Source organism: Choristoneura fumiferana, chromosome 12, assembly GCF_025370935.1.
Source record: "Choristoneura fumiferana chromosome 12, NRCan_CFum_1, whole genome shotgun sequence".
NCBI lineage: Eukaryota > Metazoa > Arthropoda > Insecta > Lepidoptera > Tortricidae > Choristoneura > Choristoneura fumiferana.
This window is the reverse complement of record NC_133483.1, coordinates 17,210,061-17,235,237: the sequence shown is the minus strand read 5'-3', so window position 1 is coordinate 17,235,237 and position 25,177 is coordinate 17,210,061. Positions and strand designations below refer to the sequence as shown.

Genomic DNA, 25,177 nt, shown 5'->3' with positions numbered 1-25,177 from the left:
ATCAACAACGGCTCCTGTATTCGTCGTGAAGGTGGCTATACCTGTGTGTCTGCGCACGGGGATTCACTGGTAACATTTAGAACAGTTTTTTTTCTTTATGCTTACATTTTGTTGTGAAATTTTATAGAAATTTTGGATTCAGATAATTCACCCAATAAATACAGTATTGTTATGTTTAATCGTTCAGCTTATTGTTGCTAGGTGACACTGTTCTATGCAATCGATCAGCGACACTCATGATACCTCCTCTGATCCTTAGATACCTACAAAATTAGGTGATGGTGATGCTGAAAGCAGTTTTTTCTTATTCTGCATGTTTTTTCTCCAGGCGTGAACTGCGAGACAATCCTAACCAAAGCGTCTTGCGACCTCAACGGCGATGGTACCGTCTGCCGCGGCGGCTCACAGTGCGTTGCCAAACGGGAGGGTGGCATTCTCTGTCAAGGCTGCAACATCGACGCGGCATACACTACTGACATGTGTGAACTGAGGGCACGGAGCTTCCCGCAGTCTTCTTTCCTGACCTTTCCTGGATTGCGGCGACGGCATAGGGTCCATTTGAAGCTCAAGTAAGTCACAATGAAACTCAATAACCCTGCCTCAGGCAGTTGGGTATAACTTTACTTTTCATCACACTTGCTCGTAAACAGTGTCAAAACATGAAGGCTACCTTGATTGCAACCCCCAAATAAATCCTCGACCTTAATGTGCTTGTCATGAAACCCGTGGTCGGTAAATGAGCATTGCGCGTACTAATTCTTGTCATGAAGCCCGTGGTCGGTAAATGAGTAAATGTCCGTACTGATACTGCTGCGCTGCGCAGCCTGCGCATGGGCAGCGCCAGGACCACATGCACACGCGGCTCAGGCACATGCTGAGTGTTGGGGAGGGGAGGGCGACGCTGCCAAGAGCGTAGCCTAAGGTATCGCCAATATTTGAGCAATTATATTTTTTCTTTTAGAAATATAAAATTTTACTCGCTAATGTGATGAAAAAACATTGTATATACCGCCACGGGCAGTACTAGAATTACGAACATCGACTCATTAAAGCCCTCAGTCTTCGACTTCGGGCTTCTAATAGACTCTCGTTCGTAATTCCTTACTTACCACCCTTAAGACACAATGTACTATTCTGATTGTGCTTTCACGTTATGTAATTTGCCAATGAATGAGTGAGCATTGTGTATGATTGATGATTTTGGTTGAGGAAATGCGTGGTCTACAGTTCCCAGAATCTTGTCAGGATTGTCGTACTTAATATGTTCCATATTTGGCTCAAGGGGTTGCGAAAACTTGGGCCTTACTTTGAGCTCTGGACCTACCTTTACCTTTTGGAATGTACCTACTACCCTACTGGCTCTCCAATGGGAGCTGCAGCCAAAAGCCCTTCATGTAGATCCGTCCCACCCTATTGCAACGTGTAAAGTAGAAATACTTTACTGGCGACCCAAACTAATTCTCGTCTCATAAGAAGATATTGAACACAGTTTAATACACTTCTTTGGCAAAATTAACCTTCTCTAACTTTACACAATAATTTCCTAGATTCGCAACACAAACCGCATCAGGCCTGCTCCTCTACAAACGGTCGTTACAACGAGCGACACGACTTCATCGCACTAGAAACTGTCAGTAGCGGTGCCGGACGCGATGGGGGCGGGGGGTACGTTCACATTTGCTCTTGGAGGCGGAAAGACTGAGGTCACGGTGGCGGCAGACGTGGCTGATGGCTCGTGGCATACCGTCGAAGTGGACTATTTAACAGAGTAAGTTTGTATAGTAGTTTATGCTTGGTACAGCACGCGACATGATTTAATAGTGCTAGCGAACGCTTCTACAAAAACTTTGTTTGATCTCTGTTACCAAGCAAACTGTTTAAGAATCATTGAGATGTTTGTTTATGGAGATTGTGTTGAAAGATGTGTGATCAGAAGCATAAACGATTTAAAATTTGAATTTTCAATTTTTTGAATTTGAATTTGAATTTGAATTTTAAATAAAAAAATCCGATTTATTAAAGAGCGCGCAAACATTTTGTCCCAACTCGTCACTGGCGCGATCTCCGTCCCACGGCCCGTGTTTCGCCCGCACACAACCACGGTTTGCTGTGTGCGTACGATGCGAGCGTTGCCGAAACATTAAACACATCTTGATCGTTGTACATTTTCCGTCGTAGTAAAATTAAGAAAAAAAATTGTTGCGATATAAATATTTTTATTCCTTAACATAATAATTTATTTTATTACTTACAAGCTTTTTACTTATCTTGCCCTGTTAGTATGTTAGTTATTAGTAGGTATGGATAAAATTTTGGAAGCTAAACTTGACTAAATATGCGTTTTCAGATTAAGTTAAAATTTTACATACGTGTGTAAATCAAATGACAATGCAGTATATTATTATGATTTATGAAGCCTGATGATGATGGAGCTGGAAGGTGGCCGTAGGAAACTCTGTAATAAATCTATATAACCACATCGACTTTGGGCTCGTTTGATTCGTCTTGACAAGTACTTTGGCCCTAGATGGCAACAACGTATAAAAATTACAGTCAGTAAAAAAAGCTGGCAATAAAAATTTAATTTTTCAGTGCGCGCAAAATATTTAGTTTCAATGTTTCTTACGCATATGATGTATACTGTGTGAGGGCACGTAATAATTAGTAAATAAATGAATATTTCATCATCATTGCTCATAATTATTTTCATCTAATATCTTTAAACGAGCAATTCCGAAATCCCATATATATATATAATATATATATATATATATATATTTCGGCGATAATGTGTACGTGTATATAAGATATTGTATGAAATTTTACATAATTAGGCCTTAAAACACTCGTGTGATGCTATAACGATATTCACTTCGCTGGTATCGTTAACCCACACTATGGTTTCAAGACCCCTCTTTATGTAACAATTGCATAAAAATACTATTAGTAGATTGTACACTACGGGGATAAAGCACTTTATTATGTCACGGGTACGGTATTGAATCCTGAGCGTAACGAAGGACTCCAGATTTAACTCCCGAGCGCAGCGAGGGTGTCGTGCGTTAACTCCCGAGCGAAGCGAGGGTTTTAAGATGGAGTCCTTAGATCAGATGGAGTCGACTTCTCTGGGAGTAGATTATTAACAATGCGTAAGGCGTCTAATTTAATGGACTACGGAGTCCAATGACATTTTAGTAACAGGAATTTCATTAGCTATCGTACATGTTCGGAGACAGTCTATCAAAACTGAGTAGTATCCTGGAATGTTTAATAAACATTAATCTTCATTTTATATGATTTCACTTGGTACGTACCTAATAAAATACTGTGCAAACTAGACAAAAGTATTATTACTGAATAAAATTGTGGCAAAATCTAATTTTTTTAAAGTTGAAAATGCGTCATACATTTTACATATTGGGACTTAGAAATCTCATGATTAGATATATTCGACATTTCAGCCTGTTCTATTTTCCGTCTGAAAATAAATGCAATCTTAAAATCAAGAAAGTAATGTTATCATAAATCCGAATTGGATTAAATTTAACACAAAAACGTATTTATTATTGATCCTGAATGTACAGTAATGGGAATTAGTATTGATAAATAACCTTTTAATGGTAGTATAGTACCTGATAAAAAAATGCTATCTTAAAACCAAAAACAGTAATTTTACAGTAACTTTAATTCCGATTTGGAGTGAATTTAACAAAAAAATATATTTATGGAACTAGATTTCTATCTTGGATTTACAGTAATGGTAATTAATAATGATGAATAACCTTTTCTAAGCAGCTCATACTGTGTTAACAGTACTGTGTTTTTTCATCCCAAATGATTTTCGTTTATTGCCCATATCTAAGAATATAAGACTTTTACTGTACAACAAGATTTTATTTACTTTTATATCATACTCACTATCATACTAACAAACATACTAACAGGGCAAATTAAATAAAAGCTGTAATAACTTTGTTACATTTAATTTTTTTAATAAAATATTTTTTTGCTGACTGTACCTTTGTCCCTGGTTACCACCTAGGACTCGTCAAGACAAATCTAATGAGCCCAAACTCGATGGGGTTATGTCGTTTTATTACAGAGTTCTTGTGGTTACCTTCCAGCTCCATCATCAGATCAGCTTCATGTCATAATAATAATATTACATTGTTATTTTATTCACACATGCACGCAAAGTTTCATCTCAATCAAAAATCGGGAAGTGGGTCAAATTTAGTTAATACTTACACACTACATACTAACATACATACTAATAGCAAGTTAAATAAATGCTTGTGAAATGTAAAATGCATTTACCCGTATTAGTTTGAGTGAAAATTGCGAAAATTTAAAACATTTAATTTAACATGTAAAATTACTTATCAAGTATCAAGCAATTGCGGACACGCTATAACTATCGGGTGTTTGCAGTAAAGGTTGATAACCTTGCGGAGAGCGCAGAGCGATACGTCCGTTCCTTGGGAGAGCCCGGCGCTTTCTGAGTCGTAACTATTAACGCGCGCGGTTATATAATCGATTTAGGACCCAAGTTTAGAAAATTGTCAAAATTAAATGAGCTATTATTAAGCACTGAAAAAAAATATTACAGACTAAACATTTCCTGTAGATTTATAATAAAATTGTTTTATTGGCAAATACATCACAACAAATGAGATAAAAAATGATGAAGTAGACCGATTTAGACTTTTTGAAGAATGGTATTTGAATAATAATAACTAATATTTTGATACATATGATGACCCTATGTCTTAAAAGACTATATTTCCTATTATAAAATACTAAAGTTACACTGTTTGTGGTGGGTTATAATGGAAATATTTCACATGAAAGACAGCTCTGACGCGTATTTTTGTAAAACCTCACTAACAAAATGATTTGGCAAAAAAAAATCGCTGACGGAAATAAATGGAAATTACCGCTATACATCAGAATAAGAGTTTATCTATATGTTACATTAGTTTTTCCTTAAAAAACGTAAGCATTTAGACATTAATAAGGCATTTGAAAAACCTCAAAATCGCTGAATGGGCAATTTTTCGTTTGCACGCTCTTAAGTCTGTGTTGAAAAATCTTACCTACTACACCTCCGTGAGGATTCTCAATCCACTTACTACCTAAACTGCCCGGATTCTGGTCATTGCGCTGCTGAGAAGCTTGCCATATAGTGGTTCCCTGGCATCACTTGTAATTAACAGGGAATACGCTCGCTGCGCCGCCGGTCGCGAGGCGTAACTCTTCTTAAAGAGCCGATGCAACAGCTAGCTAGCATCCAGTCTTCCATAAGGCTGGCATAGTCACACAGGTGCACTTAAGCCTCGAAAAAAAAAATAGGAGAAAAAAAACAGTGAACTAGAGGGATTACTAATGTATGGGCAAAAAACTTTTCCCAAAGTATCACATCCCAAAATATTTTACTCAAATTATCATTTGACAAAAATTCATTTGCTTAAATAACTTATCGCAATTTTACAGTTAGTATTTTTTTGGCAAATTATTGTTTCAAAAATAATTACTTAGTCATGTTTCATATTACCAAGTATTATTTAGTCAAATGTATCGTTTGGCATAAAGCACTCTTCCCAAAATATTGCATGGCATAATAACCTACTTGTCTGGTAGCCTTCTGGTAGCAGTTCGTTTCTGTGGGGGACGCAGTTCTAACCTAAACTAACCTACTTTTCTGATAGCAGTTCGTTTCTGTGGGGAACGCAGTTCTAACCTAACCTAACCTACTTTCTGGTAGCAGTTGGTTTCTGTGGTTGGTTCGTGTGCGAAATGTCATTTTGAACAATATTTTTTTTGGAATATAATATTATCCAAAATAAAACGTTTGGTTAATAAACGTTTGTCATAATATAACTTGACAATGTAAAATCATGCCAAATGATAATTCAACTAAATGAATAAAATGCGAAGTGTTAATATGCTAGATTCGTTTGGGAAATGAAACTACTGCGATAAGTTTTTTGGGAAGTGAAATTTGGCGAAAAATACTTTGCCGAAACGGCAGTACACCGAACTAGAGACAGCAATTGTTATTTTTTACAGACGGCAACTATTATCCTGGATGGCTGTGACAAAGCTTTATCCCTCGCTGGCGCCGCAGACTTTGGCATCAAGTACGCGTGCGCGAACCAAACCAGAAAGACGTTGCCGGCACGCTGCGACTTACCCACCGAAACTTGTCATAGGTATGAAAAGTATGGAACTTATACTAACAGGATCGATTACATTTTGTAGTTGTCATTATGATTGTGTCACAGCTCGAACCCTGTTTTATCATAAGGATAAGATTGTCATTTATAGGGTTACAATTTCGTGGTTTATTTATCCCATCATAGTAGGTACCGATACCGATATCGGGGCAAGTAAAATGTATGAAATATGTACCTGTCTTTCAGATTATCCGATCCGAAATCTGAAAACGCTCTTAGCGACACTCTGACCTCCACTAATCAGTTTCTTTAAAGTTTAACAATAGTGAACGTGCCTAAACCTTAAGGTGAGCCCTTGAAATCAGGTCTACATCTATTGTTTTTCCATCATCAGGTTCCTGGATCTAACGGGTCCGTTGCAAGTGGGCGGTCTGCCGAACATTCCCAGCAGCTTCCAAGTGAAGAACAAAGACTTCGTCGGCTGCATCTCTGACTTCCACGTCGACCACAGATTCATTGACTTGAACAGGTAAATATAAATATAGCCTCTACTCTGGTCTACTTGAACAAAATGCCTATTACTCTAAAAGTCACTTTACGCCTCGATATGAATTAGCAAATTCAACCACGTACAATCTACCACAAAGACGTGGATACGGCCAAAGTTTCAAAAATAGGTACACACCACACCACTTTAATATTAAGTCAATAAAGTCGTGTATTACATATTTTTGTAACTTTGGCCGTATCGATATCTTTGTTTTAGACATACGATGTAATTTCAAAATGTGATGAATATTCAAAAAATACGCGATCGAATGTCACTTCATCATACATCACTTACTTATTTGATAGTAAAGTTTACAGGCTTAAGAATTTTACAAATATTACGCCACTTAGTTTTGTACGGTCTACGGTAGGTAAGGTACTACCTTCTATTACCGGCAGACAAAGCACTGCCACTGGAACTGAATACATTAAGAAGGGATTATTCGAAATTCGTACAGGACAAGGAACTAGTCTTTTTTGTTCTTCCACTAGGACGAAACCGCTGGAATAGACTAAACGTTAAATAAGCAACTAGTCTGACTGCCATTTTTGTGATAGCTTTGTGGCGGACAACGGCACTATAGCGGGGTGTTCGGCGAAGCGCGCGCAATGCGGCTCCGCGCCTTGCTACAACGGTGCCGCGTGCGCAGACCTGTGGGACACGTACCGCTGCGACTGCGCCGAGGGACACACCGGGAAAGATTGTGCTGAGAGTAAGTTATATAATAGGATATAGATAGATACGAGTAGATTAATATTAATGATAGGTATGATTGTTATTAATTCGAACATTTGAAGGCATATGTTTTTAAAATAAAATTGGTGCGTATTAATAGTAAAAACTGTGAAACATTTTCTTGTCTATTTATTTAGAAACTTTTTGTCTCTTAAACACTTTTTTTATCACAAAGTAAATCTTGTACTGTTTAAAAGACAGGGAGTTTGTTAACTCCTTCGAAATTCAAGTATGTAGTTCTTGCATTACGCGTAAGTTGAAGAGCAGCGCTTCTAAAAGCGGGTATCTTTGATTGTTCAAAGTTGCCTCGCACACTATAGAAAGGATTGGTGCCCACCTCAGAAATGTCTAAGGCAGAATAGGTGGTGGTCAGAAGCACTATAAATTGATATCTGACAAAACGCGTAGTGTTTATGTATATTGACCTGAACTACATTCATTTGTTTTTCACAGCAACAGCCCCGCCATGGCGTTTCAGCGGCGATGGCATGCTTTCCTTCAACCCGCTGCTACGGCCCATTCAACTGCCGTGGCTCAACGCGCTGTCGCTACGAACGCTGCAACAGGATGCCTTCCTTATGTCTGTGCAAGTTGGCCAGAACAGCTCCATCCTTATCAGCGTAAGTGTCTAGATAAACACACAAAGTTGCCTCACAAAGTTACCCTGCATGGTTGAATAGACTAACTCAGCAGCACTGATGAATCGGGCGAAAGTGTCTCAAGTTCAGGTTGCTTCTACTTCGTCATGTGGCTTCGCATGATTATTCAATGTTGATCCGAAAACACCAATGACTTGCAAATAACAGCAGTAAAGATTCTATAAGACTATTTCCTTCTCCAGCTAAAAAACGGTCTACTCCATTACTCCTACAACGGTGAGACAATGTTCCTGCCGACCACAACCCTAGCGGACGGCAACTGGCACCGCGTTGAAATCAAATGGCTCGGCACTGACATTTCTGTGACCATTGACTATGGTCTCAGGACGGCATTGCTTCCTATGCTGGCCAATAAGGTGCAGGGACAGTATATCGGCAAAATTCTGATTGGCGGGCCAGATACTACAGCTGGACTGTTGGCCTCTGAAATAGGATTCTTTGAAGGCTGCATACAGGTAAATACGAGTAAATGAATCCTTTATTTAAAGTCTTCATAAAAAAAATGGTTGTTACGAGTGCGGTTCTATTTCAGGATGTCAGAGTTGGGACTGCCCAAAGCTTGTTAAATCGCCCGACTGTTAGAGAAAACGTAAGAGATGGCTGCCAGTCTAGGGCAGATTGTATGCTGTCTATCTGTCCGCCTTATGTAAGTATTCTTAAAAAAAATACCGATGCATCAAGAAACACTCATTATTACGATATTTTTAAAGTTCCGTTACGATTCACACTGGCGATGAATTTCCAGAGCAAATGTGAGTCATCCTGGGATACGACAAGGTGCGAGTGCTCGCGAGGCCGCCACGGCCCGCAATGCGTGGCCGCGTGTGATCTGACTCCGTGCGGCGAACATGCTCGCTGCGAACCCAGTGACGACGATAAGGGGTACCGCTGCGTATGCGAGGAAGGATATCTGCTTACTGGTAAGTACATAATAGAGTATAGGGTAAATAAGCTTTGAAACAAGATACTAATAATTTAAATCAAAAAAGTGTAAATAAAAGCCCATGTTGGGCGCCACTTAACGTTTCTATACCAATATAAACTCGGTAACTCAATTCTTAAAAGGAAACAAACTGTTTTTTTACCCGACTGCCGAAGGATTGAAAATGTCAATGATTTGATTTATAACATGTAGGTACCTATTCGTTATTTTTTTACAATGTTAATTTTGTTACCTTGTGGAATCTTGCAAGTCGATTTTCTACTTTCAGCGGTTGAACCGAACGTAAAATATTGTGTGCCTCTTATTTAAGTAAATCCGATAGTAACACTTCTATGAACTGACATTAACGTCTCACGTCAAACATCAACTCCCAACAAACCAACATTACAAGCATTTTTCCCCTTAGACGACGGGTGTGTGGAGCAAGGATCGGTGAGTGCCCGGGGGGTGGTGGGGCGCCGCAGCGTGCGGCCCGTGCGCGTGCGACTTGGCCGCCGGTTATCACCCGCATTGCGACCACGGCACCGGACACTGCCACTGCAAGGTCAGTCCAACTGAAAAAAACACGCGGAAATAAGTACTTTACCGTCATAAAATATGATACCTGACAGGTACGTACATTGAAAATACAAACTGAAATACCGCGTGCTATACCGCTACACCACTAATGGACCATCAGTGGTGTAGCGGTTTATAGCACGCGGTACGGATTACCGAGGACCTGGGTTCGATTCCCAGTGATGGTCTTATTTTTCTGTTTTTTCTGTGCATCTATATTTCAGTTTGTATTTTCAATTTAGGTTTTATGGGATGACCGTAAAAGTAAAAATTTGGAATTGAAATAAAAAATACAAAAAGATTCCAAAAAACCAATCTTAAGGGTACGTACAGCCACCTGCACACATCTTCCACAGCGGAGCGTGTTAAAATGTCTGACACTTCCTAGTGCTAGAAGCTTCCTAGTGTTATCAGATATTTTGTGCGCGCTTTGTTGTGACAGATATTGGTGCTGGTGACTGTACTTATCTCAATGTTGGTTGATTGTATTTGTTTCCTTTTTGTATACTTAAGAATTTACATATACATAGGTACATAATACGAGCAAACATATCGTCACTACTTAAAAAAAAATTCGTACCTCAAAATAGATAATTTTTCCTAGTGAACTTTATGACTATAATGTCAAGGTTCAATTTTGTTGACATATTGATTTTAGATACGAGATTTTTTCAAAGAAGTGACGATATTAAAAACACTAAAAATAAGTAACTAGCTTATATGCTTATTAATAGAGCGTCGTGTGGTGGGACGAGGAACGTAGTTGCACTACTTGCACTATTGGCATATGCAAGTGATTACGGTTTTCGGCTAATAAGTCGGATTCCCAGTGGTAAAGCCACAGGGGGGCGGGTCCACGTCCCAAAAGGTGATCCGATGTGTTTTTAATCTTGAGTACCTAGGTATCCATGTTTTCTAATCCTCAACAGGAGAACCACTACAAACTTCCCGGTGCGACGGAATGCCTGCCGTGTCTGTGCTATGCGGCCGGGTCTGTGAACAGTTCCTGCGAGGCTACCACGGGGCAGTGCTACTGCCGCGGCGGGGTCATTGGCCGCGCGTGCGACTCCTGCGCCAACTTGTATGCTGAAGTGAAGCCCAATGCGGGATGCGAAGGTATTGTATAGTGCCGGCTTTAAGTGGGGGCGAGCGGGGAAGTTTAAATAAAGCACCAGGTCAACTAACGCATTCAGCAGTTTAATTAAAGGTCAAGAAGCAACAGACAGCCAGACAGAGTTTAGTTTAGTTTAGTTTATTTATTCATTCAATACATCATTACATTATAATTTACATAAATGTCAGTTATAAGAATTTGTATTGAAATCGTCAAAGGTAATATGATTAGTAATAATTATAAAAAAATAAAATTCTAAGCATGTCATGTGAATGTAAACAATTAAAATTAGACTGGTTCTCCTTAAGGGATCGTCAGACTGAAAACACATTGAAATGTATATAAAGAATAAATGTCAAGGATACGTTAAGATTAATACATTAGGCAATAATTGAGTAACAATTTAAATGTCAATATAAAAACAATAAAATAAAAACAAGAAATAATAATAACAATTTAAACAATAAAATTAAAATGTCAGATTCATAAATTCATTTACGGAATAAAACGCTTTTTCCAACAAAAGGTCTTTTAGTCGACGGCTAAACGTTTCATCGTTCTTTTCGCTTTTTAGGTGTGAGGGTAGGTGTTCATAGTATTTGGGCCCTATAACGCGCGGGTTTTTTCCCGCTAATGCCATTCTATGAGGGACTGCCCGTAAGCGACCCGTGCTGCGAGTGATCTTACCAGCTACGCCCATTCGACTGAAGTTAGATATGTTTGTGCGCGTATACATAATAACTTGAAACAAATACAACGAAGATAGGGTCATGATACCAAGTTCTGTGAAAATTTTTTTGCACGACTGCCTTTGGTTGATACCGGCAATGACCCGCACTGCCCGCTTCTGCAGAACCAATACGCGCTCACAGTCCGTGGAGTTTCCCCATAGTATGGTACCATACGAAAGCAACGAGTGGAAATACGCAAAGTATGCTTGCTTTAGTGCATCATCTGCCAGAATGGGCTTTAATTTGCGCAAAGCATAGGCCGCACTGCTTAACCTGCCACATAGGGAGTCAACGTGATTCTTCCAATTCAAATTTGGATCTAGTGTGAAGCCCAGAAACCTGCACTGCTGGCATAGCGGTATGGGTCCACCAATCGATGGCGGTGACACGATACCCCTACCCGAGAACAGCATGATGTTCGACTTGGTGAGGTTCATGATGAGCCCGTTCGCTGAGAACCACTGCTGCAGCTGCCCACACACTTTATTTATCTTGTCGTTTAGCTGCTCATAAGTGGTGGCGCTCACTACAACAGTAGTATCATCAGCGAAGAGCACAGTGAGACCGTCAGTGATAACACTAGGCAGGTCATTTATAAAAGCTAAAAAAAGTGTATTTCCAAGTGAGGATCCCTGTGGAATACCTATAGTGACGTCACCCGGCTTGGACCTGATTTTTTCTCCGTTCGACATCACTACTTCAACCGTCTGCTTGCGACTTTTCAAAAATGACTCTAACAATTCGTACACTTTATGCCTGATACCATACATTTTGAGTTTCGTCAGTAAAAGGTCGTTATTGATGACGTCAAAAGCCTTAGATAGGTCACAAAATATGCCGGCCACCTTAAATTTACTGTCTAGACTCATGATGATCGAGTCAAAGATCTGGTGTGCAGCGTGAGTTGTCGACATATTGCGCCTGTAGGCGAACTGTCTGTCAGTCAGTAAGTCATTAGTCTCTAAGTGGTTCATAATGTGTGATGAAATGATACTCTCAATAATCTTGGAAAAATTTGGTACTATTGTAATTGGTCTGTATGCGTCTGTTTTATGTATGTCCCCTTCCCTTTGTACACGGGGCAAACCCTCGTATTTTTTAGTACATCCGGATAGATACCACTTCGAAAAATGTCGTTTATCAGTGTAACCAGTCTGTCAGCCAATACTGGCCAAATCGACAGAAGAGTATTCACTGAGATGTCGTAAACGTCCATAGTGGTCCGAGTCTTCAGCATTTTCCTAAGTACAAGGTCGAGGTCAGTCCGTGTCACGTCAGGTAAGATCAAATCAGGAATGTTCAAATCACATAAGCAGCGCCGCAAATATCCAATGCTTTTCTCATAGTTACACTGTAATGTAAAGTTCGAGGCAGCTGTTAAAAAATGGGCATTAAACTTATCCGGTACGTCAGCGTCAGGCACATTTGTGTCAGTATCATCCTTAATAGATATGGTCCCACCCCTCTGCTTCAAGGATATTTCATCATTTATGATGCGCCATATTTCCTTGGAAGGATTTTTACTCGCATCAAGACGTTGGTGGTTGTACTGTTTGCGCGCAGTTAATGTCGCAGACTTGATAAGTTCCACAAGGTGGGCTCTGCATTCTGCAATAATCTCCTCATCAGGATACTGCCGAAGGATCTCATTAAAATCATTAAATTTACGCATGTATTCATTAATCTCATCCGTGAGCCATGGGGCAGGTTGTTTATTCTTAATTTTTAGTTTTTTAAAGGGAAATGAATATTAATGTAATATATGATAATCCTAATTAATTTATTAAATTTTTCATGAATGTCAATGTCGTTATTATAAATAAAATTCCAATTGTATCTTTCAATGTCAATGTAAAATAAATAATTTGATTCATTAGAAGTCACTCTTCGTTCAATAGTCATCTGTGTAGGGCAGTATTGTTTCTGTTCCACAGTTAGTACGTATCGCTGAGCGTTATGGTCACTGATAGCTGTGTCGACGGGCGCCGCGGTAACCGGCCCGCTGTCACACCGTACCACTCCACAGTCGATTGATGTTGAGCTGTCGAGCGAAATTCGCGTTGGGAATTGAACAATATTCTCAGAGCCATAGCTTTTAAGAACGTCATTTAAACGACGTTTCAAACAGTTTTCCCGAGAATAATCCACGTTTATGTCGCCAACCAAAATGAACCTTTTGTTTTCGTCACTTAACCTACTTAAAAGTAATTCCAATCTATTTAAATAAATGTCAAAATCTCCATTACCAGTTCTATACATACCAATTATTATAACTTTACAATTTATTATTTCTATTGCACATAACTCGCAATGAAATTGAACGGCTACGGTGTGTAGGTCGCTCCGTTTTTTATACGAGGTACCGGTTTTTACGTACACACCTAGAGTTACTTTCACATATAGTATAAGAACTGATTATTTATTACATAAGTTTACAAGCATTAAAATATCCAATTAATATTTTTGGTTTCACAGTTGTTTACGATGGATGCCCCCGTTCGTTTTCGAGAGGCGTTTGGTGGCCGCGTACTAAATTTGGAATAGAGGCGTACTCTGATTGTCCACCAGGTATAGTTTCTTCTCAATTGTTTTTTCTAATATTTCTTTTGACACTGAATAATAGATTCCCTAATACTTAATATTAATTGGTTTTGTTAGGCACCAGCGGTAAAGCGACACGAATGTGCGACGAGACCCAAGTGGTGCCATGGCAAGAACCCGACATGTTCAATTGCACCACTTCTACATTCTACCAACTTCGAAAACAGGTTGGTTATAAATAACAATCAATTGTCAACTGTACTTCCGTCTAGTATACCTACAGGATTTCTTCAAATGTACCCGGAATATTTGTATGTGGATCAAAAATCCAATTCTCGATATAGTGTTTTTGATAAGCAAGGCTTCTATATATATACAAATTTTTGCAATTTTCATTGTTATAGCAAAAATGCTTTAAAATTTTACCCATTGAAAAGTTCGGTTCTTTAGGGTCATTTTCTGTTAAAGAATTAGGTATTTTACAGTCAAGTGCAAAAATAAGTATCTATTCGAACCACTTAAGAATATATTATTGATGTTTATTTTTAAACTTTGAATAAGTTCATATTTTTACTGTACATCTAGATACAACCTGTTTGTCTAAGTTTTACTTGTATTTACCATGTAGTTGACTTGTGAGGCCTTCATCAGCTTCTTCTTTGTCGGATACTCTTGCAGAGCAGTCGTGGTCACGTAGCACGTCGAACAATTCTACGCCAGTTCTCCCTGGCTGTCGCTTCTCTGGCGCAAGTGTTGAGAGGAGTATTTGTTAGGGCTTTTATCTGGTCAGTCCAGCGCATGGGAGAACGTCCTCTTGATCTTTTCCCATTTACCCTTCCCTGCACCACAAGTCGTTCTATAGAGTGCTCCCCACGTCGAGTCACATGTCCGAAATATCGGAGGATACGAGATCTCACTATGGATGATAGCCTCTCCTTCACCTGTAGTTCTTCCAGTATGGACAGGTTGGTGCGGTGCTGAGTCCATGACACTCGAAGCATACGTCTCCAGCACCACATCTCGAGAGCGTCAATTCTTTGCCTCTCGCGTTCCTTGACAGTCCACGTTTCGGCACCATAAAGAAATATGGGGAACACTAGAGATCTTACTAGTTGGACTTTAGTAGTTTTAGTGATATTCCTGTCCCGCCATATCCTGGTCAACTTTTCCATCGCAGATCTTGTTATGGCAATTCGTCGCTTGATTTCGTCTTCGGAACCTCCAGTATTTGTGATGAGCGATCCCAAATAAATGTATGACTGTACAACTTCACAATTTGCAATCTCAGTTATATGTGGAGCATTGTTTTGACTTCGGTCGACAATCATCATTTTTGTTTTTTGTCTATTTATTTTAAGACCAAACTGAAGGCTGACACGTTCAATGCGGTGCAAAAGTTTCGCTATGTTCTCCCTACTGGTTGCTATTAACGTAGTATCGTCGGCGTATCGGAGATTGGATATGTTTTTGCCACCAATTGGTATACCATCTGTCCAGTTCTCCAGAGCTATCCTCATTATGTTCTCCGTGTAGATGTTGAACAAAAGGGGAGACAAAATGCAACCCTGTCTAACACCTGCCGAAGGATGGAGTGAGTCAGAGGTGACGTTATCTACTCTAACAGAAGCTGAGCCATTCTCGTAGAGGGTTCTTAGTGTATGCACAAGGTGTTTCGGAACTCCCATATCCGCGAGGGTTTTCCACAAATGAGGCCATTTCACTGAGTCAAACGCTTTTTGGTAATCAACAAAACATATGTATGTTGGTCTGTTGAATTCTTTAGCCTTCTCTATGATTTGTCTCACAATCAGGATCTGTTCTCGTGTGCCTTTACCCTTTACAAAACCGGCCTGCTCTGGTGCTATTTCTTTAGAAATGTAAGCCTTTAATCTTTCATTAAGAATATGGAGCAGAATCTTGCTGGCATGAGATATGAGAGCTATAAGACGATAGTTACTGCATTTCGTTGTAGATCCCTTCTTGTGCAAAGGTATGAAAATGGAGTGTGTCCATTCCCTTGGCCATGTTCCGTTTGTCCAAATCCTGTTGCATATAATATGTAATATATCTACACCAAAATCTCCGCAGCATCGTATAGTCTCTATTGGAATACAGTCACTGCCCACTGCCTTCCCCCCCTTCAAATGTTCGATCGCTGCTCTGACTTCCTCCTTTAAGATGCGTGGCTCGAGATCTTCATCATCTGGTTCGGTGTCCGTATAATTGCGTGATTCAGGGTCGAGAAAAAGCGACTGGCAGTAGTTTTTCCAGACATTCAAAGCATCCTCCAGAATCGTCACAACATTTCCTTCCGAATCCTCGATTGCCCAGGATTTAGAGCAAAATTTCTTTGTTATTTCACGGATCTTTTTATGGAGGTCTCCAGTTTCATGCCTTTCACCGTGGTTTTGAATTTCTGTGCATATATTCTGAAGAAACATGTTCTTATCCCGGCGACAAGCGGCTTGAATACAGCTGTTCAATTTATTTTGCAGAATAATACTTGCGCCAGTAGCTCTTAAAACACGTCTTTCCTCCACGAGCGCGAGAGTCTCATCCGTCATCCAGCGTTGCCTTTTTAATGTTGCATCCTTCGGTCGCTGAGCTGATTTGATCTTCATCAGCTTACTAACCGTAAAAACTACGAACGTTAATTTTCCAGCTAAGCAAAATAGAAACAGGCGAGTTGCTAGTTAACACGTTCGTCGGCGTCCGACTGGCCGACGACTTGGCCGCCGCGTGCGCAAACACGCCCAAGCTGTACGGGGCAGATGTTCTAGTCGCGGAGGGGATACTGTTGGAACTGATGCGGTATGAGCTGAGGCAGGCTGGACTGAATCTCACTCACAGCCAGGACAAGGATTATGTCCGGGTAAGTGTCTAATTACGTTTAACGTCCTCTATTCAGAAGTGGGTGGTGTATGTGGGCTGATTTGATTGAAGTGTCTCTGATTGTTCATACTATAGAAGGAGCTAGCACACTGACTTTTATTAGATACATTGTAAATCTTTCATCACTTACGTATTTGCAAATGGATTAGAACTGGCTATACCTACATTTATTCCGAACAATAGAAAAGATCCCTTATTAGGGTTCGTCTTTGTGCTAAATCTCGGTTTAGGTTTATTATTAAGATAAAACACACCGGTCACTTATGTATTGTATTAGTAGTCGGTATACCCGACATGTTTCGAACAATCTATCATTCTTTAGGTATCTATCGTGAAACACAAGATTCAGAGTTGGTTTCCCGTTTGAATTGACGTGATAAAAAACCGCGGATTGGCTTGAAGCAAATCTCTCATATCTCGACTACACTATAATTTATAAGCAAAATAGTTAGGGGCTGTTTCACCATCCATTGATTAGTGTTAACTGGCGGTTAGGTGTGATGCCGTCTCTATTTGTTTTTTTCGCATAGACGGAGACGGCATCACATTTCACCGTCGGTTAACGCTAATCAATGGATGGTGAAACAGCCCCTTAGTGTCCCGTCTGGGCCATCTGTGTCTGTATCGGGACATAAGAAGAAACCGTTAAAGCGTGAAAGAAATGCCAGACCGCTTTATTTAGATGGACCGGGCCTACCGGACTTAACTACTCGTTTCAAATTCTGGGATAATTATACCTACCTTCAAGAACTTAAAACCATCTTGGCGCAAGCGCATATATCAAGACATTGTCCTACATTACGTTCTCTATTTTCAGAATATAATAAAGTCAACCAACACGATTCTGAACGTTCAATACGAGAAAGAATGGCGTCGCATCAGGCAACTGACGGGGCATGGCGTAGAACTGTTGCTGTTAAAATTGGACAAGTACATCGCTGTGTTGGCAGAGAGCCAGCATGATACATACACCAGCCCTTTTGAAATCGTCACTAGTGATTTAGGTAAGATATTACCGCTGCTCTACATGTTGGGTCAACGTTGGCTATCTTGAGGGATACAGTTGTACCTACCATTGAAGTAAGTGTACCTTGAATGTGAAACCTTTTCACAGAAAATGCCGCAGTAACATCGCTTTGCGTGATATGAATGTTATCTAACTTATTGTAAATACTTTCTAATACGATGAGACGAGAATCAAATTACTTATTCCAAAGTACATTGCAGTATTATGGAAATACAATAAAAAGTAAAATAACCTCACCTGATTGATCGATGTTGCTCCAACGGAAAATCTTTATCGTGCCCCTAACGGTTTATTTTGTATCAGTTCTTTCCTTTATTACTTTTAAAGTAACTAAATTCCAAATATTTTATTCTTTATGTACCTAAATATATTTTTCTTATACTGATTTTTTTTTCGTACGCTCCAACAGTGATCGGCGTAGACATAGTAACATCCGAGTCCATATACGGTTTCGAGCCCACCCAGCTGACACGCTACAACATCGAGTCATACACGACGGAGCGTGTCGTGCTCCCAGACACTTCCGCTTTCATACACTCGCCCATACAACCCGGTTATTATGGCAACGGGAAGAAAAGCAAGAAGCCCTCAGGACCAACAGTTTCGTTTCCGAAGTATAACAACTATGTTAAGAATAAGAACAAGTTTGATAAGTTCACCAGGATATTGTTGCCGCTGGATTTGTTGGGGATCAGTAACAATAATAATAATGGACAAGGTAAGCACAAAACAGCTTAAAAGACTTACTCGAAAGAATCGACGAATGTTTTATATTATTTTCCCTTTGATGTCAAGAAACTAAATATTTGTCAATACATTACTGACCATCAGAGCGGATAATCTCATATTTTTAGGGTTCCGTAATTCTGTCCGTACGTCAAGACTCTTTTTAGGAACAAATATCAAATACTCATGTTTACTGTCATATTATCATGTAAGCAGTGAGGGTAGATTTAGATTAATGCATGTGGCGGGTAAAAAAAAGAAATAATAAACAGCAGTCAAGGCTTGAATGTCGCGTTCCTAATACCTTTACATGGCGCAGTCGGTAGGATATGAACCTACGCTTCCAAACGGAATCTGATTTCCAATCAATCAATCAATCAAATTTGCAACCTACTCAGGTACGCCATGAAGTTGTGAAAAATCAAACTTCTAAGTCACGCAATCAAAAGATACGGTCATTAAAATAGGCTCGGTCATTCAAACTTTTTTGTAGTTTGTCACTCAGTGCTTTTCTATCCTGCGTTACTCAGTGTCTTGTGGATCGAGATATACTACAATTAGTACAAACAATCATCACATAGTTTTATGTATGCCATGCTTGATCCCAATGTCCATTATTATTATGCGTAAATAGAACTTGACCCCAATACATAATTCCCAGATACTCCAGAGCCGGAATCCCGTGCAGTATTCTCCTACCTACAATACTCGCGCAACACGTCACAACTGATGCCTCTTCGTACCGATGACTCGGTCGGAAGACGATGGGGTGTCAACATCACAGTCGGATCGCCTATACTGCAAGTGGCACTTTTTGTACCCGAGTATGTGTGGTACAGAGAGTCACGGGACGGAGAAGAAGCGATGGATAATAATGTGGAAGATGAAGGTATGTTATCAAGATCTAATGCTGATACTAAATGCTGTTTCCCATCAGAAACATAGGGCTTTTAGAAGGGGCGTCAAATCATCGCGATCTCATGCTGTAGCTTTTAAATTCCAATTGCTGTAAGCAATAGCTGAAATCTTTTTCCCGTTTCTACCGACGAGATCCATGTTGTATGGTATCATATCGTTAGTAGGAAAAGTATCTACACAATTGAATCTGCATATACATATGCGGGGAGCATTACCTATGGCTGAATATTGATAGTTTATTAATAGCTTTTGCCGAGACCTTTACGCTAGTACATGCGTGAAAATAAATGATATAGGTATCTAATACGGTATTGAATCACTGGATGCTTGTTTAAGTATCTTAATACAATATCAACGCGGTCATAATAATGCGACATGTTTTCCAGGTATAACATATGCCAACAAAGGTCATCATCACGTGACTCAAAGCCAAGACAATAATCCGCGGCACACAAGCGACCCAGAAATACAAAGCCACGAAAATCATGGACCCGTATTGATACAGCCTGCTTTCAAAAAGCAAGACAAGCCTCTATACGCCGATAGTTTACATGAAAACGAATCATCTTTCGTGGCAGAAAGTCAAGAGGGTCCGAAAGTCCTAGCGTTGACGATGGATCCGGAATTCAAAGATGAAAATACGACAAGACTTGGCAAGAAGTTGGTGTACAGGAGTATGAGCGGGATCCGATTGAAGAAGCCAATCAGGCTGCAAATGTGGTTGGATATAAACAGAGAGACGTTTGGTTCGAGGACTAATCCGCAGTGTGTCCATTGGTCGACTTTGAGAGGGTAAGATTTATTTTCTTTGCTCTTTCAGTGTAGCAATTTTTGTTATTTAACTTCTTGGATCCCAACTTTTTCTAACACATTCATTTTAAAGTTCTGTTTTCATCGAATCTCTTTTTTATATTCGGTAGTACTTTTTACCTATTGATTTATAGTTCATGAAAATAAGGAAGTACAAGTGTAAGAAAGTATGGTCAAGGTGATTTTTATTTTGATTTTTATTCATGTATTTTTCGTAGGTCCGGTGAGTGGTCCCGTGTTGGCTGTCATACAGAAATCGACTACGATTGGTCACCCTACTCCAATGATCCTCTCCTCATCAACTGTACCTGCAACCATCTGTCAACTTTTGCTGTGTTAGTCGATGAAGTCGATATTGAGGTACTTGACATTACCGTTGACTTTACTAACTTAACTGCATGCCATTTTCTTATTTTACACAGTAAATGACTCATGTTATTTATTACTACATAAATGGGTTAGGTACTGACTTTGGAACATCTTTGATGTCACATGCCTTTAATGTGTCTTGAATTGCACTTTATTTTATGCTTTTGTAATGTAAATTAAATACAATTTAATAAATTAATACGATTCCATTATACTATTCTATTTCACAGTTCATACCAGAACCATCGCTCCTGGAATCCGTGACATCATACACCGCGTTCAGTATTTCCCTCCCGCTCTTGCTGCTGACGTGGGCAGCGCTCTGTCTCATGCGCGGCGGCGCGGCCACCGTCTCCAACTCCATACACAAACACCTCATATTCAGCGTGTTTATGGCTGAGCTGTTATACCTCATTGCTTTGAAGGCGAGGAGCTCTTTGATACAAAACGAGGTGAGTTTCAAATAAATAAGATGATGACAAGAGTAACAAGCAGCTGTTTACACATAAGTAATAAACAAATAAAAAAGTTAATCTCACGAACTCTGGTACAATAGTTATAGTAGCCTTATGACTTTTGACGATTTTCCAATACAAATTCTTATAACTGACACTTTTATGTAAATTATAATAATGTAATGATGTAGGTATTGAATGAATAAATAGACTAAACTAACTAACTAAATTCGTGTGTATTGGTCCTGCTCACATCTCCCGAATCACCCCATATGCTTACACACATGAAAAATTAAGGACAAGGTTATCTAAAACCAATAGACGCTGAACTCGCAAAAAAACAACATTATGCTGAGCGTTGAATCCGTCTTTCTTTGGAACTTGCCAAATACCTAATGACTTTATCCATTACTTACCAACAGTTCGCCTGCAAGATAATAGCCATGTCGCTCCACTACTGGTGGGTGGCAGCTCTGGGCTGGTCCGCGTGCGACGCGTGGCAACTCCGGCGCTTGCTCCGTGAACTAAGGGACGTGAACCACGGGCGGGCTGGCCGCGCACTTGGCGGCTGCGTACGCGGCGCCGGCGGTCGTACTGGCGCTCTCGGCCTCGCATCACCAGCATCAGTACGGGCATGCGCTCTTGTAAGTACCTACACCTTGTTGTAGCCGGATAAGAAAGAAAAAAACCGGCCAAGAGCGTGTCGGACACGCCCGAAATAGGGTTCCGTAACCAGTAGCCATTACGAAAAAATTATGTAATATTTTCTTAACGATTTCGTAATATGTACGGAATATTCCAAGTTTAGGTATATTTTATACCTTAGGCTGCTATTTATTCTTAAACTACTAATAATTCTCAAGAAAACATAGCCATTATAGTTTTCCTTGTAAGTTCATCCAACGTTCAACCATCCTGAATACCATCCTATCGGTTTAGATTTTAAAAGGGAGGAGGGGGGGGGGCACGCTCGATTTTAATGAAAATTTGCACTTTTGAATATTTCGCAAAAAAATCAATGAATCGAAAAAGCGTCTTAGCAAACCCCTAATGGTTTTAAAAGACCTATCCAACGATACCCCACACTAAAGGGTTGGATAAGAAAAAAAACACCTACACTTTACGTCTATGGGAGTATTGTCTATTTTTTTTTTAGTTTTTTATTGTGCCATTTTGTCGGCATAGTTTACATATATATTCGTGCAAAATTACAGCTTTCTAGCATTGATAGTCCCTGAACAAAGAAGCGGACGGACGGACAGACAGATATAAGGGTTCCGTTTTTGCCATTTTGGCTACGGTAGTGACACCAGTAGTCATCGAAAAAGGGTCTCCACTCAGCATGTGTTGCTACACACACTGGGTAGGTACAGCAACGCTGATTTTTCTGTAGAGCCGAAATTTTTAATGCGAGCTATGCGACAGCTCCGCCATAAGTGTAGAGCGAGGGGGGAGAGCAAAGTGGTTAGTGTGATCGCTACTTACCTCACATCCTCCGGTGTTTCTAAATTAAGTTAAAGTTAAATGCCTATATGCGACAGCCATAACCAATCCAATTTGGAAAAACTCATAAACCCGGCATTTAAAGTTCGATATATCAAAAATGGCAGAACCGAATCAATGAAAAAGGTTGCCTGGAAGAGATCGCTCTGAAACGATAAGGCCGCCTATTTCTAACCTTAGAAAAATCTCTATGTATATAGCTGTATTTTCTGTACTGTGTTGGTGTGCAATAAAGAGTTACTGTATTAAATAAATAAATATCATGGGACACTTGACACCAATTGACCTAGTCCCAAAACTAAGCAAAGCTTGTACTATGGATACCAGGCAACGGATAAACATACTTATATAGATAAATACATACTTAAATACATATAAACAGCCCAAGACCCGAAACAAACATTCGAATTATTCATACAAATATCTGCCCCGGCCGGGAATCGAACCCGGGACCTGAAGCTTCGCATTGCAAGCTTTGTATTGTATTGTAATGAAATGCTTCAAGCCAAGACCTCAAGAACCATCTGGAGGAACCTCGCTTTCACATGAAAAAAAACCGCATCCAAATTGGACCATCGAGACAGTGGCGTCAAACTTTATAACGCTCCTCTTTTTGTATCGGGGGTATTTTTTTTACTTTTTTTTGCTATAGCTGCTGGGTGAGCTGCCACGAGCCGGTGGTGTGGTGGGTGGTGGTGCCCGCGGGCGCGTACGCCGGCGCCGCCATCGTGTGTCTGGCGGGCGCCACACGCGCCGCCTTCACCGTAAGGGACCACGTCACTGGCTTCGGGAACCTCAGGTCTGACACTTTTCACTCTGGTCTGAAGTGTTTTGATTTGTTGACTTTATATTCCACTAGATGTCGCTGTACAGTGCAATTCGACTGTACAATCCATCGCTTCAGACCGATCGAAACGACGAATCGATAGAGTCAATATCGTTAACGATTTACTTCATCGAAGACGATGTCGGAGATCGCAACAAAATCCTATGCAATCAGATATCGTAACTATGAATCGACAATCTACTTTACGATCACTCGTCACAATTTTCATGAGATTGATACGTATGAGGCCCTTTATGTCGGTCACGGACCTACTGGTTCTGTTTTTTCAACCTAGAATAAGCGCGGTTACGCACTAGGTACGTCCGTTACGAATCCGTGAAAATACAATCCGGAGCAGCTGGTCGTAGAACTCAGAAGCGTCTTTACCTATAGTGCAGGGTGTGCGTTGCACACGGGCGCAGCGGTGTTAGGGGCGCCGGTGCCGGCCCGGCACTTTGTACCTCTATTCCATTTTGACCGCGCGCTTCCTAGATGACGCTAAAAGTTATAATTGCACACGGGCGCTACATGGGCTAAAGACGCCTCTGGTAGAACTTCGTATAGTTCTGTCATCCGACTTCTCTCCCATCTAGTGCGTAAATTACCATACAAATAATTCTACATACCTACTTTATTTTCACGGATTCGGATCGGATGTAGCGCATAACCGCTAGATGCTGAGCGTTATTCTCTGGATACAGGATAGTCCTGTTCGTGAGCGTGGTGTGCCTGCCGCTGCTGTGCCTGGCGTGGGCGGCGGCGCTGGTTCTGGGCAGCGAGGCGGGCGCGCGCCGCGACGCGCTCAGCGCCGCGCTCGCAGCCGCCGTCGCGCTGCACGCAGCCGCCGCCGCGCTCGGACACACCGCGCTCAACGTGCGCGTTAGGGACAACCTCACACGGTCAGTTACTCACAACTCAATGACGTTCCGAAGTTAGGACGGTTCAGGGGGGACACACCCATCTTCAATGTGTACCTACTGTGCCTTAGTCGGCTGTCGCCTCGCCTCTTTTTTTTAAGGGGATCCCATGCCCCAATGACCTTCGATCTGAATTCCTTGGTTTTCTATTTTTTTTTGTAGCTTATTATTTAACAACAACGGCTTTAATCAATTTAGTATCCCATATTTACTTCAAGTTCATTGTCTTCGAGATATCTGGCATCAAAGTTGAACAATTTTTAGGCCAAAAACTGGTTTTCTGGCCTTAACTTTTGTGTTAATTAGTTTCAAATGAAACCCTTGACACGTTTTTAGAGACGTCAAAGACGAACTCAAATAATGTAGATTTATATATGTTAGATCTTTCACGTCAACGAAATAATTGTTTTTTTAACAATGGTTTAAAAAATCATGCAAAATAAAGTATTAATTTTTTTCCTAATTCGGTAGACAAAAATAGAGATAAAAGATTGAAGAACCGGTAGCCGTTTGACTTAATTTTATCTGTAGTGCAAAAGTAAGCGATACTAAAACTTGTCAAAAACATCCGCTAGCAGCACTTGATACCGAGGCGTCGTGGCGAGTGGATGTCTTGTAGTGCGTTATAACAAATCAGTATTTTATTGTGAAGATACTCTGGCTATAAACCCCTGCCTAGTTGAGACAGCACAAATACGGTAGGAAAATGCCCGCGCCGTGGGGAATT

At 40.4% G+C, this 25,177-nt stretch overlaps 2 protein-coding genes across 2 annotated transcripts; both read left to right on the top strand.

The window, feature by feature from the left end:
• Nucleotides 1-1,652: 1,652 nt before the first annotated feature.
• On the top strand, nucleotides 1,653-10,748 carry LOC141433727 (protocadherin-like wing polarity protein stan). The gene is made up of 10 exons (XM_074095822.1): nucleotides 1,653-1,751; nucleotides 6,070-6,212; nucleotides 6,571-6,705; nucleotides 7,284-7,438; nucleotides 7,915-8,081; nucleotides 8,303-8,575; nucleotides 8,653-8,766; nucleotides 8,866-9,040; nucleotides 9,470-9,495; nucleotides 10,551-10,748. Exons 1-10 carry the CDS (start codon nucleotides 1,653-1,655, stop codon nucleotides 10,746-10,748), a joined length of 1,485 nt encoding a protein of 494 aa, XP_073951923.1.
• A 5,924-nt stretch (nucleotides 10,749-16,672) lies between these two features.
• Nucleotides 16,673-25,069, top strand: LOC141433726 (protocadherin-like wing polarity protein stan). Its single transcript, XM_074095821.1, has 11 exons — nucleotides 16,673-16,879; nucleotides 17,717-17,903; nucleotides 18,336-18,644; nucleotides 19,314-19,541; nucleotides 19,957-20,362; nucleotides 20,599-20,740; nucleotides 20,980-21,201; nucleotides 21,627-21,868; nucleotides 23,360-23,506; nucleotides 24,235-24,432; nucleotides 24,982-25,069. Exons 1-11 carry the CDS (start codon nucleotides 16,814-16,816, stop codon nucleotides 25,067-25,069), a joined length of 2,235 nt encoding a protein of 744 aa, XP_073951922.1. The 5' UTR covers nucleotides 16,673-16,813.
• Nucleotides 25,070-25,177: the final 108 nt, after the last annotated feature.

Excerpts from the sequence above, each read along its gene's own strand:
- LOC141433727 (XM_074095822.1), top strand. The coding sequence starts at position 1,653 with ATGGGGGCGGGGGGTACGTTCACATTTGCTCTTGGAGGCGGAAAGACT. Across the intron at positions 6,706-7,283 it reads AGATTCATTGACTTGAACAG|CTTTGTGGCGGACAACGGCA; the intron begins GTAAATATAAAT and ends TTTTTGTGATAG. Across the intron at positions 9,496-10,550 it reads GGTGTGTGGAGCAAGGATCG|GAGAACCACTACAAACTTCC; the intron begins GTGAGTGCCCGG and ends AATCCTCAACAG.
- LOC141433726 (XM_074095821.1), top strand. The coding sequence starts at position 16,814 with ATGCGGTATGAGCTGAGGCAGGCTGGACTGAATCTCACTCACAGCCAG. Across the intron at positions 18,645-19,313 it reads CAATAATAATAATGGACAAG|ATACTCCAGAGCCGGAATCC; the intron begins GTAAGCACAAAA and ends CATAATTCCCAG. Across the intron at positions 23,507-24,234 it reads ACTGGCTTCGGGAACCTCAG|GATAGTCCTGTTCGTGAGCG; the intron begins GTCTGACACTTT and ends CTCTGGATACAG.